Here is an 18,173-nt window from a genome sequence, read left to right as displayed (position 1 = left end):
GTATTACCACCTCCACTCCCTTGCTAATTTTACAGTCTTACTGATCACTGTTTAAAGCACCATGTTAAAAGGAAACATGTAATAGTTTCCACCACTTTCCTTTGAAGACTGTTTTAAAGGCAAATCTTACCACTAGGAAGGTCCTTCCTCAGTACTGGGCCAAATTTTCCATTACTATTAGTTTTAACTCCTTGAACCAACCCAAATAATTTTTCTGCCTCTCTAGTGTTTACACCTTTTAGGTATTTGTAGACAGTGATCATGTCCCCACTATAGGTATCTAAATAAACGGTTTAAGAAGAAATATTAAACTAGTAACCTCCAGTTACTAAGTTTTATTGCTCTTCTCTGAAGTCCTTCCCATTTGTTTATATCTTCCTGTTACTGAAGTACCTAGAACTGAATGCAACATGCTAGGCATGGGTCTCGGAGCAATGCAAGAGGAATTACTACCTCCCTGTTCCATACTGTGGCACCTCGGTGTATACAGCTCCAAATCAAACTGGCTTTTTTGGCTGTAGCACTCACTCAAAGCTCATACTTATTAGGCTATCCACTATCATTCTCAGGTCTCTTACTACTTTTCTACCTCTTACTAAGTATGTGTGATTCAGATTATTTTCTCCCTGATGTATTAAACTTGAATTTTTCCAAGATGAATCCTCTTTCCTGCCACATTTCTCCTCTGCAGATGCCTTTTGATTATTTTTGTTTGGAATGCCACTTGCAACACATCTCAAATTAGTGCCATCTGTGAATTTACACAGCACACTTTGTACCCCTTTCTTCCAGATCATTACTGAAAAAGTTAATGGACACAGAACTTATCCCATAACAAACAGACACAGCCGCACAATGTAATATATTGATGTTTAGCATTACCCTTTGCTCACAGAACTTCAGCCTGTTTTCATTCCTTGTAATACTGGCCATATCCAGAGCACTTGAATTTACTTCTGAAGTAAAATTTTAATTTGTTATAAGCCATCATGCAGGTCACAAATTGAAAGAGTGAGGAAGTTATTTTTGCAGCAAAAATATTGAACATTGCTCACACCGAGCAAGAGATCAAACCTGTGTAAAGAATTTGCTGTGTGATAATTAGAAAATTCTTCAAGTCCACATCCTTCCCATCATCTCTGATATACCAATATTCAGGGCAATCCACTTTGGTATATTCCCAAAATTAAGGAAATAATATTCTGTGCACACTTGGCACACTATTTACAATCAATAATATTTCCAAAGTTCGAGTTTTCTTACAGATTAGCAGTTTCATTCTGGATGTGTATAGTACACACAGAGTTTGAAGTCTCAAAATAAAGCTGTGTTTAGTAATAACTAAAAGGGGATTTTTCTTAAAATTAACATTCAGGTAACTCAAAAGTGGCCCAACAGCTTTTCCTTAAAAAGCTTTCCCTACAGTGAAATAAATTTCTTCTGAGCTGATCCAAAAAAACAAGAAATTTCAACTGAGTTAGTATAGTAATTTTATGAGAAGTAACTGACAGATTTAGATATTCAAGTGTTATCAAAATAACTTGGTCAGAGACTAGAACTTATTTTAATATAAAGTCTTGACCAAGACATTTTGCCTTCCAACTGCCATTCTTGCATGCATATTGTTGTGATTTATAAATGTTTTGCTAGCAATCAGGTAACATCCATAATATGCATGCACCTCCAATGATTAAGTCACATTATTTCCCTTGCTAAAACCTAAAATGGCTAAACCACAAGTTTTTTCATAGATATTGTGTGTTCCATATATGAAACTTTAACTTGCCTATTACATAATACTCATTGGATCAGCTTATTTTTTTCCAACAAGCTGCACATTTTAGATGGCAGCACCAACAAATGTCATGCACATTTGTTCAAATGTTTTCTTCATATTAGCAAAAGGTTTGTGGTTTTCTGTCTGTTCGAAAGTGGAAAAAAATATAACTATAGTAAAAATTTCAATACTGTATGCTATCTGATACAAAACAGTATCTACATTAATGGAAGGGCATAAGCTTGTAATTATGCTACTTCACAAAAAGCTACATAAAAAATAAAACCTTCTACTGCAGTCTCAGAAGAAAACAGTACACAAAGCTTTCTTTTTTCTATTTACCTCAAATTACAAGAGAAGTACAACTAAATTATTCTACCAAAGTTCATAGCCTTGCTCACTTCACCAAAGATTCTGGGTGATTTATGTACTAATTCCAAATTCCTTAAATGAAACTGTTGCAGTTCAGGGCAACTGCATCTGTATTTTCCACCGCAGTGGTTCAGCAAGGGCACCTACCCTCACGGTTCCAGCTCCCCTGGCCATCACCTCCCTTCGGTGTAGACCAGCATCTCTCTCCCTTCTGACCAGGGTATTTCCAGGCTGCACAATTATTGAATGGTGTCAAGTATCAGGGGGTAGCCGTGTTAGTCTGTATCTACAAAAACAACAAGGAGTCTGGTGGCACCTTAAAGACTAACAGTCTTTAAGGTGCCACCAGACTCCTTGTTGTAATTATTGAATGGGTTATTCCCAGCACAGAAAGATTGCCTAAGGATACCTGCTTGCTTTCTCTTCAGAGATGTTTAGCAGTATAATTGCTAAAGTTATAAGTATCACACAGTTCTTTCTATGCAAGCCTATTTCATTCTTAAGGTAAAAAGCATTATAGAGAAAAAACATTAAAAACAATAAAAAAAAAAACTACTAATAAGCTTACCAGAATTAACCCCCTACTAACAAGAATTCTGGCAGGGTAAATCCTTCAAACCCCACCCTAGGGGAATCCTTGCGGTTACCAGTTCATCACTGCATCAGCTCAGAACCATCACCCAGTGCTCCCAACCATACCCTAAAGACCGGGGCCCTCTGTGGAACATGAGTCCTGTCTGTTTGCTGGATTAGGAAGAAGACCATGAGCCAGTTTATAACCAGACTATTTATCCACAAACCCTTTCTTTGTCTGTTGGTCTGTGCAGAATCCAGTTTGCACTAGTATATGTCTCTCTCTCCAGGGGGTGGAGGGAAGGTGGCTTCAGGGGGTTGATAAAGAAGGAAGTACATTAGCATTCCCCCATCCTACTAAAGAAGGTACTACAAACAATTTACTCCCGAGGAAGTTCTGTGCCACTGCATAATGCAGTATATGTGCAGAATTAATGTTATAAGCAGAATTTCATTTTTTCCTTGCAAAATTTGGTGCTGCATAGCTGCTGGTCGCCACTAGGAGCGCTGGACCCAGCGGAGCCTGGTTCCCCAACTTGCAGTGCGCCTGCGCAAGAGGTGTGGGTGGGCTACGATTCCCGGGTTTGCTGGCCCCGCTCAGTCACATGGTGCAGCCAGGCCTCCCTGCACAGCAGCTCCCAGAGCTGGCAAGCTGTGCCCCATGGGAAAAGGCAGGAACAACAGCTAGGAGCTGCAGGGAGGGGCCGCTGCTTTCCAGGAGGGGAGACTGAGGGTCGGGGGGGGGGGGGGGGGGGCGGCGCGGAGGGACGCGTGTGACTCGAGCTGTTCCGGGGATGGACGAAACTTTAAATTATGCACCCACTCCGTATCAGTAGGTATGGATAGTCTCTGCCTGGTGGAACAGTAACGAAGTTGCACGGAACATAGCCTGCAGCTGGGCTCTGGGGGAGGAGATGCAGGCATCTGGGCCGGGGGGGGGGGGAGGAGGCGCTCCATGTAGCTCCCTCCAGCATCCCCCAAATCCCCTCCTCTGACACTCCCCCAAATACTCCCTCGCACTACACACAGACCCCTCCAGCACCCCACAAATGCCCCCTCCAGCACCCCCAAACTGTACCCCCCTCCCAGCAGTGTCCTCTATTTGGGAACTTGAAATATAGTAACCCTAAGGGGGCAGGGCAAATAAACAAGAATCGACTAAAAGACTGGTGGGAGAGAGTTTTCCCCCCAAGATATGTCCAGCTGGCACACGTGTGACACACCCAGATGGAAGCACCCGACAAAACCATAACAGAGAAACAGGAACTGGGTTCTTGTAAGGGTTTCTTTAACTCTCTACTCCTGGGAGAATCTTCCAGACATACTTGCTGACAGGTATTTTGAAATAAATTACCAAAATAATTGAAACTGACCAATAAAATATGCAGAATTTTAAAATATTGTGCACAGAATTTTTAAATTTTTGGCACAGAATTCCCCCAGGAGTAATACAATGCCACAATAACCCATACACAATTGCAGTTTTAATACAATGTACCCCAAAAGTATTGATCCTAATTCAATAAAGTTTATCTTATTTCCATAAGGTTCGTTCAGGACAATACAAGATATTGTTAGTCTCTCAAAGACATTTTCCAGCAGACTTCAACTTTTAGTAATCTTAGGTCATCACTGATATACAAATATATATTTTTTTAAGAGTGATCCAGTTTTTCTTTTAATGAACTGAATTGATATGAATTATATCTAGTGAGAAAATGAACTACAGATTTACCACCCATTCTTCAGGAATAGAGATCAGAAATCAGTAAATACGGTCAAGAATCTACAATGCTTACACATGCTTAATTTTACAAAAACTAGCTGTCTTGTTGAAGTCAATGTGTTTGTAGCATCTGGCCCTCAAAACAGAAGTAAAACTAAAAATCACTTTCCCCACCCTAAAGCTAAAACAAATTTTACAAATGATACTTGTGGAACTGGTGGTGGTAAAATTTTCTGAGTCAACCAATTAAAGAGATACTAGTTTGGCACACAGTGTGGATTTTGTTTTCAATTTACTTTGTTATAACGTCAGGCAGCTGTGTACAGAAATCTAAACATAGTTGACATTTTTAAACTGCTCTTATCAGAGCTGTGATATTAGTCACTGTTTTCTTCTAAGTTTATGTACTATTTGTCACACAATCTTATATACACTTAATCTAAAACATTGTTAAACCAACTAGTCAGTTCTTGCATGTTTTTATGAAAAGTCATGAATAACTCTGTAGTTGGAACATAATATTTATTCATGCTATTTTTACCCTATTTCAAATTTAGTAAAGAGAAGATTCTTACAAGTATTGATAATTTGTAGGATCAGATTTAAAAAAACGTACCTGAAAAGATTAAAGATGGTCAGGTAAGTATAGGCAGTTAAAGCTGTGAAAACAACATTTTAAACACTTAACACACTTTACATTATAAGCAACAAAGAACGCTATATGTGATTTTGCCTTCAAAAATTATGTGTCCCTCCATGTCTCTCTGACACAGCTATTATCTTTTTCTATCTGCACAAATTCTCTTTGCTGAAAACATAACTTATCTCAGAGTATGAAAATGTACGTCTTAAAACTGTTTTTGTATTTTTCTGTCTGTAATACATAGTACTAACTACGCCAATATTTCATTTAAAAACAAGTTGCTTAACACAAGACTAGTTCTGTGAAACCATGTAAAATATTGAAGTATTTAGTCATTGATGAGCATCTAATCATGAATAGTTAAGGTTGGGAATTTAAACATGGAAAAATCAGGAAATTCTCAGTTAAGGTTTCCATCCCAACAGTAACAGTGCATGTGTATGTATTACAATAAAGGGATGGGTGAACTGGTTTAGCTAAGATAGGAACTAGAGCAATGTTTTGATAATCATTTTTTCAAACTGAAATAAGATTAGAACTGCACCACATAGTGAAAATATAGGCACTGTATCTGCATTGCAGATACATGGGAATGTCTTGTGTATTGTATGCAAAACCAGGACACATATTGTAGGGCTGGCTGGGGAATACAGGACAGAATACACATGGATTTAGGAGACGCCACTGCCACTACATCACAATTGGATGGGAGGGTCTCCATTGAAGTCAATCGGACTACTGACTTGAGTAAAGGTTTGAAGCACTAGTGCTAAGATTCTAACCTCTGCGTGAAGGAAGCTCTGAGAGAAGGACTGGCAAGGAAAGCAGCAGCATCAGAAGCAGTTGTGGGAACAGTGAGTACCTTGAAGAATTCACTGGCCACGTGCAGTTCCTAAGCCTTGCAGAAAGGGCGTTCTCCTAAACTGATTATGCAGAGGCCAGTTGCACAGCCGTATAATTCCATTATACTCAGGGCCCTGCTTGTATTATGCTGGCATTGCAATAAATTAAAACTCAACAACAGATAATTATTTAGATACAAGAACAGAACATACCTATACTGTTAGTAGAGCTGCACCACATAAGCAGGAAACCGGTGCATATTAAATTAATTGCACCAAACAGCAAGATCTTCCAGGACTGTTAATAAGAGTAATTACATGAGTAACCATTTGGCTTAAAAGACAAAATATGATAAAATATGCCTGGCTTGATTAAAAAAATCTGCGATACTTCATTAAACATGTAGTGTTCCCCCCCCCAAAAAAAAGGTTTATTTTGAAATAAACTATTAAACACCCTCACCTCGCTTTGCTAACTTTATGGGCAACCTGACTACTCACTTTCAACAGCATCATGGTACATGCATCACGGAACATCAGCCTTAAAAAACAATTCTACTCTGAAAATTAACTGTGTAAAAATGCCCCCTTTTTACTTGCAGATCTGTGTAAAGTACACACCTGCTTACTTAGTGATAAAAATATATTATAGCTTTACTCCTATTAACTGTGGAGAAACAACAGAGCTAAAAGAGAGCTGGAAGCTATTCCTTCATGTACGTTGTCTAAGACGTTCCTTTTCACCTGTGCATCGCCTTTGTAGCCAATGGGCTGCACGAGTGTCACTTGGGGCTGAAACTGAAGACAGTAGGGCTGCACAGGTGTAAATATGGACCTAATTTAGCCTGCAGAACATTTACTCCTAGTGATGATGAATAAGAAACAACCCAGCTTGACTCTCAGATCCCAGGCTGAGTTTGCAGGTCTGGTAGTCAGTAAGAGCATTTTTACTTGTAAACTGAGTACTGCTGATACGGATAACAGTGGGGTGGGGTAAAACCATTCTCATTGAACATTAATGGGACAGAGAGACGGGGAGAACAGACTCTAAATTTTAAGTTTAATTAAAAAAACAAAAAAAAAGTAGTAGGGGGTCAAATCCAGCACTCTTCACAGAGGCAAAACTCCTTTCCCCCACTACACTGGAAATTTTGTCCGAGTAAGAAATCCAGGATTTAGCCCTATTTTAATTAAACAATTCAAAGCAGCCTTGCAAAATTTCACTCACCAGGAGTGTTTAATTCGGTTTCATGACAAATCAAATATCACATGATTTTTCATTATAATCATTCATCAAAGTAAACAGCAGGTATACAGATTTTGTGACTACGGTGGTAAATTTTTATGACAGTTTTGCAAAGCTACTTTAAAATTCCCTCTCGATGGGTTTGAATCTTATCAAGATACCATGTACAGAACAATCCTTATGGCCTTTTTCATTGTTGTTTTTTCAGGACAGAGGTCCTAATTCATTTCTACCTTAAAGAAATGGGAGTTGGATAGAGCCTTTAACTGCCAAGTATGTTTTATCTGTTCCATAAGGCTTTATGAGCATCACATATTTGATTTAAAATTAAACGTGAGGCACTCAGAATCAATGGCAATGGACACCACATAAATTGGAAAGTAATTAAATTTTACAATAAACACAGTGAAAACAATGGAGGTGCAGTTAATAGTGGAGTAAAGCAGATTACTACTATTTAAGCCATCTATAAAACAGTATGTACTTCACTAATTCTTAAATTGTTCTCCTACCATTCTTCAGATATATTTTCGGCCATTTTTCAAGTTCTGTGATTACTTCAACACACACTTAAGTACAAGGCCATGAACCCAAATGAATGTTTAACTTAAAATATAAATTAAAATGTCTACTTAACTACTTTTGAAAGCATAGCTAGGAAAGGGTAAAAAGATATTTATCTGGAAAGTTAACAATATACTAATCATTTAGGCATAATCACAATTAAATTACATTTGTAATCCATTTTAAAAATTAACTTACCCTTCGATCAGCTGCTACCAACCTAAATTCCTGTGTTAACTTGCTAGCTATTGTTCTTTGTGATTTGCGGAATAGATGTATTGTCCCCTTTAAAAAAAAAAAAAAAAAAAAAAAAAAAAGGAAAATTAGTTTTCTTCTTGTTCAAACCATTTTTATGTTCCCTTCTTATTTTTATTCCTAGGAACTACCATAGCTCCTTTGTAATCAACTGAATATACACTGCTTTCTGGTAAATGTTGACCATCTTCATATTCCTCATCAAAGAAGCAACATCATGGATAATAATGAGTAAGGTTAGGGAGATGCCACAATCGTCAAAGGAGCAAGCAGCAAAATCACTGAGCTCTTGTCAACCCTTCCCCAATTTTTTTCCTTATAATCTTTTCTACCCCGCTCAGCACAGTGGGCTGATTTAAATCAAAGAATTTATAAGTGGTTTAAAACATGATTTAAATCAGCACATAGGAAATCTTGGTTTAAATCACTGAGTTTATTCTTGTTTGCATTTGTGGTTTAGAAAAATAACTAAACCATTAAAACATTGATATGCAACCAAATATCTTTACGCTAGCATGGAGGATACACTATATATTTAAGGAATTATACAGCTTCACATACATTTATTCAGATTCTTAATTTTTACATTTTTATTACGTTACAAAATGGTGACTAACATATCTTATTTACTAGAAAATGTTTTATTCTGGATTTGTGTCAAGCAGCATTTGAATGGAAATTAGAATTCAAATTCATTTTAAAATATACAAAAACAGCATTTATAATTGTTTTTAGTTAAAACTATAAGAAAAGAGTTTAAGTATGTTTTTCATTTAAAATTGATTTATTAAACAAAGGAATTAACTGTCATTAGTAAAGTGATGGATTGTTTCTGGTCATCATGGGCCACACTTCCAAAGGTCTTTAGGTGCCTAATGATGGAGATAGGGAAATCCCACTAGGCACCTAAGCAGGTTAGGTGCCTAGCTTGCCTTGAAAATCTGGTCCTATGCCCTTCAAGTTATTAGAATTAGCAGATCTCATCCCTTTCCAATTGGTTATTAATTCATAGACTGGAAGAGAGTGAGGGGAAAAAAGCTCTCTTACTTTTTCAATTCCTAATCAATTTCTCAACTTTGAATGAACTAATCCAAATGAAGAAAATAGTCTCTCAACTTGCTAGCTAAACCGTCCCTCGTTGTCTTAGCCCTCCACTCCAAACTTCCTGCAACTGTGAAAATTTCAACTGATAAAAATAGAAAAAAGCGCTTAAAACATAATTTTGCACAACTGTGAAAATTTAAAATTGAAAAAACAAACATTGATATTATCCACTGAAATTATAAAAATATAAATATAGAATTCTGCCAAGCCTAAATGTAATCAATAATTTTAGGGGTCTTCAATGGGCCACAGATATGATAGGCTGCCCAAACTGAAAATCTTTTCCATTTAGAAGAATACTGTACATACTTGATCATAAGCCGGTTTATTTATAAGCCGACCCCTCCAAGATGGATAAGTAAAAATGGAAAAATTTTATAACCTGTTGATAAACCAACCCTATAATTCAGGGGTCGGCAAACTTTGGCTCCCAGGCCATCAGGATAAGCCACTGGCGGGCCGAGATGGTTTGTTTACCTCGAGCATCCGCAGGCACGGAGGTAAACCTAAGTAAACAAAGTGTCCTGGCGCACCAGCGGCTTACCCTGATGGGCCGGGACAGCAACTGGTGGAGAAATTTTGGGGGGGGGAAGAAGCTGGGAGTCAGGGGAGTAACCCCTGTGACCCCCCACATGACCCCACCTTTAGCCTGGGACCCCCACACTCTCCCCATCCCATCCCTTCCACCTTATCTGGGAAGGGCGTCTCTGACCTGGCTGGAGCTGCTCCGGCAGGCTGGGCAGCGCAGCCGCAGCCTGCTCCAGCGGGCTAGACTGGGCGGCATGGCCGCAGCATGTTCCAGCTGGCTGGGCCGGGCGGCGCGGCATGGCCGCAGCATGCTCTGGCGGGCTGGGCCGGGCGGCCACAGCCTGCTCTGGGGGGCAGGGCTGAGTGGCACTGCTGCAGCCTGCCAGCCCAGGAGCTGCAGCTGCTTTGGAGGCTGGGGGGAGAGCAGCGTGGCCAGAAGCGGAGAGACTCTGGCCTCGCCTCTTCCCTTCTGTCTCTGCTGGCTGTGCTGCCTCTCCTTGTTCCCTCTGTTGGGGGGAGGGGCTGTGTCCCACCTCTCCCTCTCTATACCCGTTCATAAGCCGACCCCCTTCTCTGGTGCTTCCCTTTTTTACTAAAAAAAATTCAGCTTATGAACGAGTATATATGGTATGTTTTCCTCGTGGAGAGCTTTCTGCCCTGTAGTCGAATATTTTGATGCAATAGTGAACAGTCATACCATACAACCAGTCAACATCCAGGCTGTCAGATGCAACTATGTCCCTTCAATTCTCCAAACTGGGGTGCCTTTTACACTGCTTCACTGTGAAAGCAAGCATTCTTGTCTTGCTCTCTCAGCCTCCAGCATGTAAATCACTCCCAACTACACTGTATGAGTGCTATAGCCAGTCACTCATGAATTACACTGCAGGGAAACACCAGCAAATTCCCAGTCCCAGACTTTCCCCTAGAAACGTGCATCTTGTACACCTCTATCCCGATATAACGCTGTCCTCAGGAGCCAAAAAATCTTACCGCGTTATAGGTGAAACCGCGTTATATCGAACTTGCTTTGATCCGTCGGAGCGCGCAGCCTTACCCCCCCAGAGCGCTGCTTTACCGCGTTATATCCAAATTAATGTTATATCGGGTCGCGTTATATTGGGGTAGAGGTGTACTGTCCAGAACCCTCCTAGACAATACAAACTCGTATAAAGTCTGTCATTTCATTAATAGAAAATGATTTGCACAAATCTTATCCCAAACAGAGTTTCCCAAACACTTCAATCCAAACACACTGGTTTAGATAAAACAAATGTATTAACTACAGAAAGATAGATTTTAAGTGACTACAAGTAATGAGGCATACAAGTCAGAATTGGTTACAAGGAAATAAATGGTAAAACGCAACTAACTTAACAAGCTAAGTGAATACCAAGCAAAGGTGTCTCTCATCCCACGTTCCAGCAGTCTTACTGGCTGAATCTCTTTCAGTCAGGATGTCTCCCCTAGTCCAATAGTGCTTCCTTTGTTCTTCAGATGATGATTATGCCAGGGGCAGAGCGCAAGGGAGAGATGATTTGCAGCTTCTGCCCTCTCGTTTTATAGCCCTTTCTTTTGCGCAAGAATCATCTCCAGCTGATGTTCAGGAGACAGCTGTGTGGCCAGGACCTTAAGCTGCTTCTTTGTCAAAACGTAGATTTTTTTTTTTTTTTTTTGCCTACACCCTCTCTCCTGCCAAAGAGTAGCCACTTAAGGTGGTGGTCCACTGATCTAGTTGACACCTGGCTGAGGCACTGGCTAACCTTTTATCTCTGGGGAACTTGTTTCTGACTGCCCTCCAGAACATGTTGGGACATTTCTTCATAATTTTATACAGTAAAATCTTATATATTTACATACAATGTTGCCACACATTTTACCAGGACAATTATGATCAGCAAATCATGAGTTTTCAAATGATATCTTACACAGTATGCTTTGTACAAAATTTAACAGTTTTGTAAAAGGGGTGAACATATAGGTACAGAGGGTCACGGTGGAATGCTGTAGAACAAATTGGAATGCTATGCAAACGAATCTGATCACTCAAATTCCAGAACATTTATATGTAGAGTCATGTCCTTTGGGGACTATTGGGGGGTAGTCCAGGTGTGCATCTGTCTCTCTGATGAATTGGCGTTCAGCATCTTTATAGGAGGTGGTGTGAAGAGAGGTGCTCCCTTGTGCACACTGGTGGGGTCTGACCACCAGTGCAATGACAGCATATGAGCTGGGACCACAACTCTCATACCCTCATTTGATGCCTCTTGGAGGTGATACACTGATCTTAGTCAACTTTGTAATGGACGTAGGTGAAGTCTGGCTATGGGCGAGCTGACATGTGACCTAGACATCTAAGGCAAGTTCTTACTGAGGTTGATGGATTCATTTTGATATTGGTGAGGGTCATCTGGAGAGCAAAATCTCTCCTCGGGAAAATGCGTGTTCTCCAATTTGGATTCAGTTAAGGTTTCTACTAAGTCTTGTATGAGATACGGTGAATTATGAAAAATTATGAGACCCAATTGCTTGAACAGGTGAAGGACATTTCAATGCTGTGGCAACTTACTGATGAGATCTACCTTTGATCAGCCCATCATCTAGATATAGGTAGACAAATGCCTTGTCTCAAGTGAGATGCCACCACAGTGAAAACTCTTGGTGATGTGGAGAGACCAAACGGTAGCACCATATACTAGTAATGATTGGGTCCTACTGTGTACCACAGATACATTCTGAGGGCCAGATGGATTGGAATATGCAAATGCATGTCTTGGAGGTCAACAGCCACAAACCAGCCTTAAGCAGTATGAAAAGGAAGGATGGAGGCAAATGTTACTATCCTGAATTTGACACAATGTATATATTTGTAGTTTTGTCAGGTCTAGAACAGGACAAAGAACCCCATTCATTTTCAGAATAAAGAAATATCAGGAATAGAAGCCTCTTCCTTTGTACTCCAGATATAACTCGTCTACAACTTCTAGGTCAGTGGTTTTCAAACTTTTTGCATTGGTGACCCCTTTCACACAAGCAGCCCAAGTGTGATCCCCCCTTATAAATTAAAAATGGGGAGGGGGTAATTTAATTTAATGGGGGCTTGGGGCTATCAGCTCCACAGAGCTGACAGCTTGCGACCCCTATGTAACCACATTGTGACCCCCTAAGGGGTCATGACCCCCAGTTTAAGAACCCTTGTTCGAGGTGAAGCAGGGAAGCCACTTTTAGCTAATTTTTTATGAGAAAGGTCCCTAAAGACAGACTGGGAAGGGATTGGGGAGGAAGCAAGGACTGAAACTGGATGGGATATCCATGGGAGACAACGTCCAGCACCCGTCTGTCATTTGTTGCTCTAGTCCAAACCTGATGGAAGAAAGAAAACTGGCATCTGAAGACAAGGTTTGGGGATAGTTCATCTGATGTGTGTGTTGGCTTAATTCTTGTGTCAACCAACTGCCAAGAAGCAGATGCCGAATGAACAACAAAGGATGATGGCTTCCTTTGAAATAATCTTGATTTCTTGGTAGGTGAGTACTCAGAAGACCCTTGTTAAGTGTAGCTGGATGCCTTCTGTTTAGTTTGCCATTGGTATCTAAAGGGCTTGCAATCTGACCCAAAGGTGCAGATGTCCAGTAAGTGAAGTGTGGCCCTGGAGTCCTCTGGGGACTAGAACACCTCATTGGACTGTGTGTTGAATGAGTCAGTACCTGCAAAGGGCAAGTCCTCAATTGTATTCTGCATCTACCTATGAATGCCAGAGACCTGTAATCACAATGTTCTGTGTATGATTACCACAATGGCCATCGACCTACCTGCCATGTCTGAGGCATCCATGGTTTCATAGAGATCGCTTCACCACTAGCAAATTTAAGCAATAATGGCTTTTCTACAAGTAAGCCTTTCTTCCAAAGAGATCTAATTTCTTTGGGTCCTTGTATTTAGGAGTGACCTTGGATTGCAGATTAGAGAAATCATTAATAAACCTAGTGTTGGGAGAGTGGGGTATTATAATTCAAACCCCTTTAGAAGTACTTGATACTTTTCTGTTCCTTTAGTAGTTGGAGGCAGTGTTGCTGGTGCACGCCATAGGGTTTTGGTTCTAAGATGTCTTGTAATGCATGTCTAGCAGGAGCAGAAGAATGCGCTCTATCACTAAGGTCTTTATCTCAAGGGTATTAACTATATGAAAGAACAACTCTGGAAGGCTTTATAATCATCTGAAGCTGATACAGGAGCCAAAGAGACCATCTCACTGGAAGATAATGATAGATTTTCTGGCAGGAGATGAAGAGCGTGGTTCAGGAGGCTCAAGACCTGCCTGTTCCACCTCTGCAAGCTGTTCTTGTTCCTCTCCACCTCCAGACAGAGGCCTGGACATTGATGCAGGACAGCATGACCTTCTGCATTTTCTTGAATGGTAAGAGGGAGACAGAATCCTGGGTGCTTTAAATGGAGGTCCTGAGTATGCCCAGTATGGTCAAGGTGGAGCACTGCAGGGATGAAGCTGGTTCTGGTGACTTGGCTATTGCCATGTCTGAGGCAGATGAGTCAGGGCGCTGAAGTGAGTGCACCCTGGTTTGTAGAGAGGCCTTTTCCTGATGTGTGTGAACAGAGGGGAAAAGGTTCTCTGCTGGAAAGTGAAAAGAAGCCATGTCCCAGTGATGGAGAAGACAACTAGGCTTCCTCCAAATGCAACACATCTTTGAGGCCATGTCAGCACTGTGAGGACAAAGGTACATACCAGTGCCAAATATAGTGTCATCAGTTCGAAGTGAGGTGCTAAGGACATTATGTCCTCTAACATTAGATCAGCTGGTACTGTTAATGTTTCTTTTGTTAGTTCTGATGCCAGCAGCTGGTGGTCACCAGCATTATCTGGCAGAGACACTGAGGTTGATTTAAACCCCTTTGGTACAAATAGTTTCAGGCAAATACCCCTGATTTTCTTGTCCTGATCATAAAGGAATGTTATACTGAGCAGCAGCCTGGCACATGGCTCTCACTGAGACAAAAAAAGCAACAACTATGGCCTTGCATACATGGAATGAGTGTCACAGGATGGGCCTGGGTAAAGCCCAAGGGCTTTCACTCTGCCATTTTAAGTCAAGGAAGGGGTACAAAGTGCTGAGGCAAAATCTTATATTTATTTTTGCACCAATAAAACAAACAAGAGAGGGAATTAAATGGGAATTAACTGACTATGAGAAACAGATTCTAGTACTAGGTAGCAGGCAGACACTACTTGTTTTGTCTCCCTGCCATAGGCAGTAAACGGGTACTGAAGGTCATTTGCAGATACTTTGCCCTTTATGCTCTTAGGTGCAGGGGGCATGCACAGTGCAGATTAGCCCAACAGACACTGCAATTCGAACATTCTCATCTTCCACCCGTGATGTACAAGTGTAGCTAGAGTAGGATACACACAGACACCTACTTGAAGGACTATTTCCCTTCTGTCACTGTTTTCTCTCAGGAAAATTCTAGCAGGCTGCCAAAATAACCAAACTTGAACATTTTAAAGACTTTGGCCCACCTCCCTGCCAAAGCAGCAGCAGTGTCACCACCATACACCAGGAATGCCTGGGAGCTATTGGAGAAGTAGCTAGATTGGAGAGTGGGGAAAGGAGAAGAGGAGCTAGGTTCCCTCTCCTTCTCCCTCCACCTCTTGCTACAACACATGGCTCCAGTGGCTCACCCCCCCTAATGGGGGGTACATGGGGTAGGAAATCCTCTACAAAAAAAAAACATCCACACCATTTCTGGGCTTCCCTCAACTACTCATCCAGATCCAGCACATGATAACAACCACCATCCTCCCTCAGTTTTAATAGATTTCTTTTTCTGCAGCTGGCATACTTAGTTCTGCAGCTCAAGTGGCAGAAGTCTGTGCTTCAACACTGAAAGCTGAGGATTCAAGCCCAATTGATGATGCATGATGAGGGAGTTAGAGCTGTACATTAGAGAATTTATCATCTTCTTCCTTTAAAAAAAGCCTATAAAGTCACATACACAAAACTACATTAAAACAATGCTACTCGAATTGCGAAGTCAAGCACTGAAAAGTTAGGCAATGCCAAATTCTCTATTGCCCATACAACCCTAACTTACCTCCTTTGTCCATATGATCATTTAATAAAAACCACTGTCACATTTTTCTTTCCTCACTCAGTGTAGGACATGGATACACGAGAGGGCGGAATTCAGGGTGTATAGGAAACACTATCACAGTTGCCTAACTCTTGAGTGCTTGACATTGAATCTAAATAACACTCTTTAAAATAATGTTTGACATTATATACTTAATAAATGCTTGGAGTGTGAAGCATAACTCTGTAGCAAGAAACAGATTCAGTGGCAAGTTGTCCAGTGCAGAATAAACAGCTTATAAGTAAGGCTACGTTTTAGTCACAGGTATTTTCAGTAAAAGTCATGGACAGGTCACGGGCAGTAAACAAAAAAATCACAGCCCATGACCTGTCCATGACTTTTACTATATACACCTGACTAAAAACTGGGGGGGGGGGGGGGGGGGAGAGGGAGAGAGAGACATGGCCCAGGACCCTTGATGGGGGGGGGGGGAGGGGGGTGTCTGACAGGGCCATCAGGCTCCCTACCTGGCTCCACACCTCTCCCCTCAGCAGCAGCAGAGTTTGGGTGTGGGAGGGGGTAGGGACATGCAAGGGGGTGAGGTGGGGCTCTGGGCAGCACTTATCTGGGGGGCTCCCCAGAAGCAGCAACATTCCCCTTGCTCAGCTGCTAGGCAGAGGCATGGCTGCCTCCGCCTGCAGGCACCGCCCCCACAACTCCCATTGGTCACAGTTCCCAGCCAACGGGAGCTGCGAAGCCAGTGCTCTGGGCGGAGGCAGCATGCAGAGCTGCCTGGCCACACCTCCGCCTAGCGAGGGGGTTGTCACAACTTCTGGGGAGCCCCCCAAGTAAGTGCCACCCAGAGTCCGCCTAACCCCATCATGTGCCCCAACCTCCTCCCATACCCAAATTCTGCTGCAGGGGAGAGGAGAAGTGGGGACGATGCGGTGGCCAGAGAATGCCCCAGCTGCAGAAGTCACAGACTCCATGACAAACCCACAGCATTATTTATAAGTCCCTGACAAACCATTAACACTGGACCACAGCAGGGGTCTAGGCAGCCCCCTGCTCCCTAACCATGCCCCCCCCCACACACCTCTTTTCCCCACCAGCTACACTCCTTTCATATGCTCCTTCCTTTGCCAACCCCCTTCCAGTAATGCGCCAGGGCTGACTTTGCCATGCCTCAGCAGGCCATCCACTGATGGCTTCCAGTGCATGCAGACAGTGCCGGTGCTAGCCCACTGGGGGCTCTAAGCAGGAATATTTGGGGGAGGCCCTCCACACACAACACACACTAATAATTAACAGGGGGCTCCCTTGAGCTGCTTGGCGCCCTAAGCAATTGCTTAGTCTGCTTATGTTTAGCAGTGGCTTCGCATACAGAGCCCCTGGTTCATTCAATGAGACAGGCCCGGACTTCACCTAAAACTTAGGTCAACCTAGTTATACCGCTCAGGGCTGTGAACAGTGTCGCCCCTTCCCTGGCTGTAACAAGTACCTACACCACAGCTGTGCCATGCAGCGCAGACCCCCCTCAGGCGGTAGCAGTACAGCCCTTTTCACGGCCCCTGCAACACAGCCAAGGGCAGGTACCAGCGTCGCAGCTGCCGGCGGCGGGTCGGGCACAGAGGGGCTCTGAGGTTCGCGGGCCGGCGGAGCGGGGCCAGGCAGCTCTCAGCGTGCGCGCTCCAGGGACCCAGCCCACAGCAGCCACGTCTCCCAGGCCGGGGGTCGCGGCCAGGAGGCCGAGGAGGTTTGAGTTCGGAGCCTGGCAGCGCCAGCCCCGCGCGGCCGGACCCCGAGCGCGCGGGCAGCGAGACCCTAGCCCGGGGCGGCAGCAGTTTGGTGGCCACAGCAACCCCCTGCTCCTACTTCCCCTCGCCGGGGGCAACTCACCATGTTACTCCCCCGCCCGGCACCGGAACAGGCGGCTCCCACCCTCCCTGGGGTCGGAAGAGGCGGATCCACCAATTGCCATGGTGAAAAAAAGGGGGAGGAGCAATTTCACTTTCCCCCCCCCGTCGGAACCGGAAGTGACGCAGATACGTCAGACGGGACGGCGCATAGGCCGCCAGCCGTTCTCATCAGAGGAGAGGGTAAATGCGCATGCGTCTGTCTCGAGAACGTGATCTCCTAACAGGGCTCGAGGGCGGCGGCGTGAGCAGCTGACGTCTACCCCACTGCTTCTCCCCCAGTCGTGCCGGAGCAGCCCGGACCAATCAGCTTGCTCGCAGGGGGTGGCGTGCGGAGAGGGACAGCGGCTGTCTGGAGCGGGTGTTGTGGGCCAGCGGCCCACTTAACACACAGGGCGGCCGTGCCTGGGGGCCACCGGGTTCCCAGCGGCCCCGCGAGCTGTGGCCCGGTTCGGGGCTGCCGCCCCCGCTGCCCAGGTAACACGTTGTGGGTGGCGCATGTGGCCCACAACGTGTAATCAGTTGAGAATCACCGCCTGG

General features: G+C 43.3%; 1 protein-coding gene across 1 annotated transcript in view; it reads right to left on the bottom strand.

Annotated features, from left to right (window-relative positions):
* SLC30A6 (solute carrier family 30 member 6) overlaps positions 1–17,692 on the bottom strand; it is a 34,468-nt gene extending 16,776 nt beyond the window's left edge. The window contains exons 1-4 of the mRNA XM_065400768.1: positions 17,617–17,692; positions 7,942–8,028; positions 6,147–6,231; positions 5,065–5,107 (exon numbers count right to left, since the gene is read on the bottom strand). Of these exons, the coding sequence (XP_065256840.1) occupies positions 5,065–5,107; positions 6,147–6,231; positions 7,942–8,028; positions 17,617–17,619 (218 nt within the window). The 5' untranslated portion in view covers positions 17,620–17,692. The remainder of the gene's footprint in view (positions 1–5,064; positions 5,108–6,146; positions 6,232–7,941; positions 8,029–17,616) is intronic.
* Between the last annotated feature and the right edge of the window lie 481 nt (positions 17,693–18,173).

The sequence above is a fragment of the Emys orbicularis genome, chromosome 3 (genome assembly GCF_028017835.1).
Source record: "Emys orbicularis isolate rEmyOrb1 chromosome 3, rEmyOrb1.hap1, whole genome shotgun sequence".
NCBI classification, from domain to species: domain Eukaryota; kingdom Metazoa; phylum Chordata; order Testudines; family Emydidae; genus Emys; species Emys orbicularis.
This window is presented reverse-complemented; position numbering and strand designations above follow the sequence as displayed.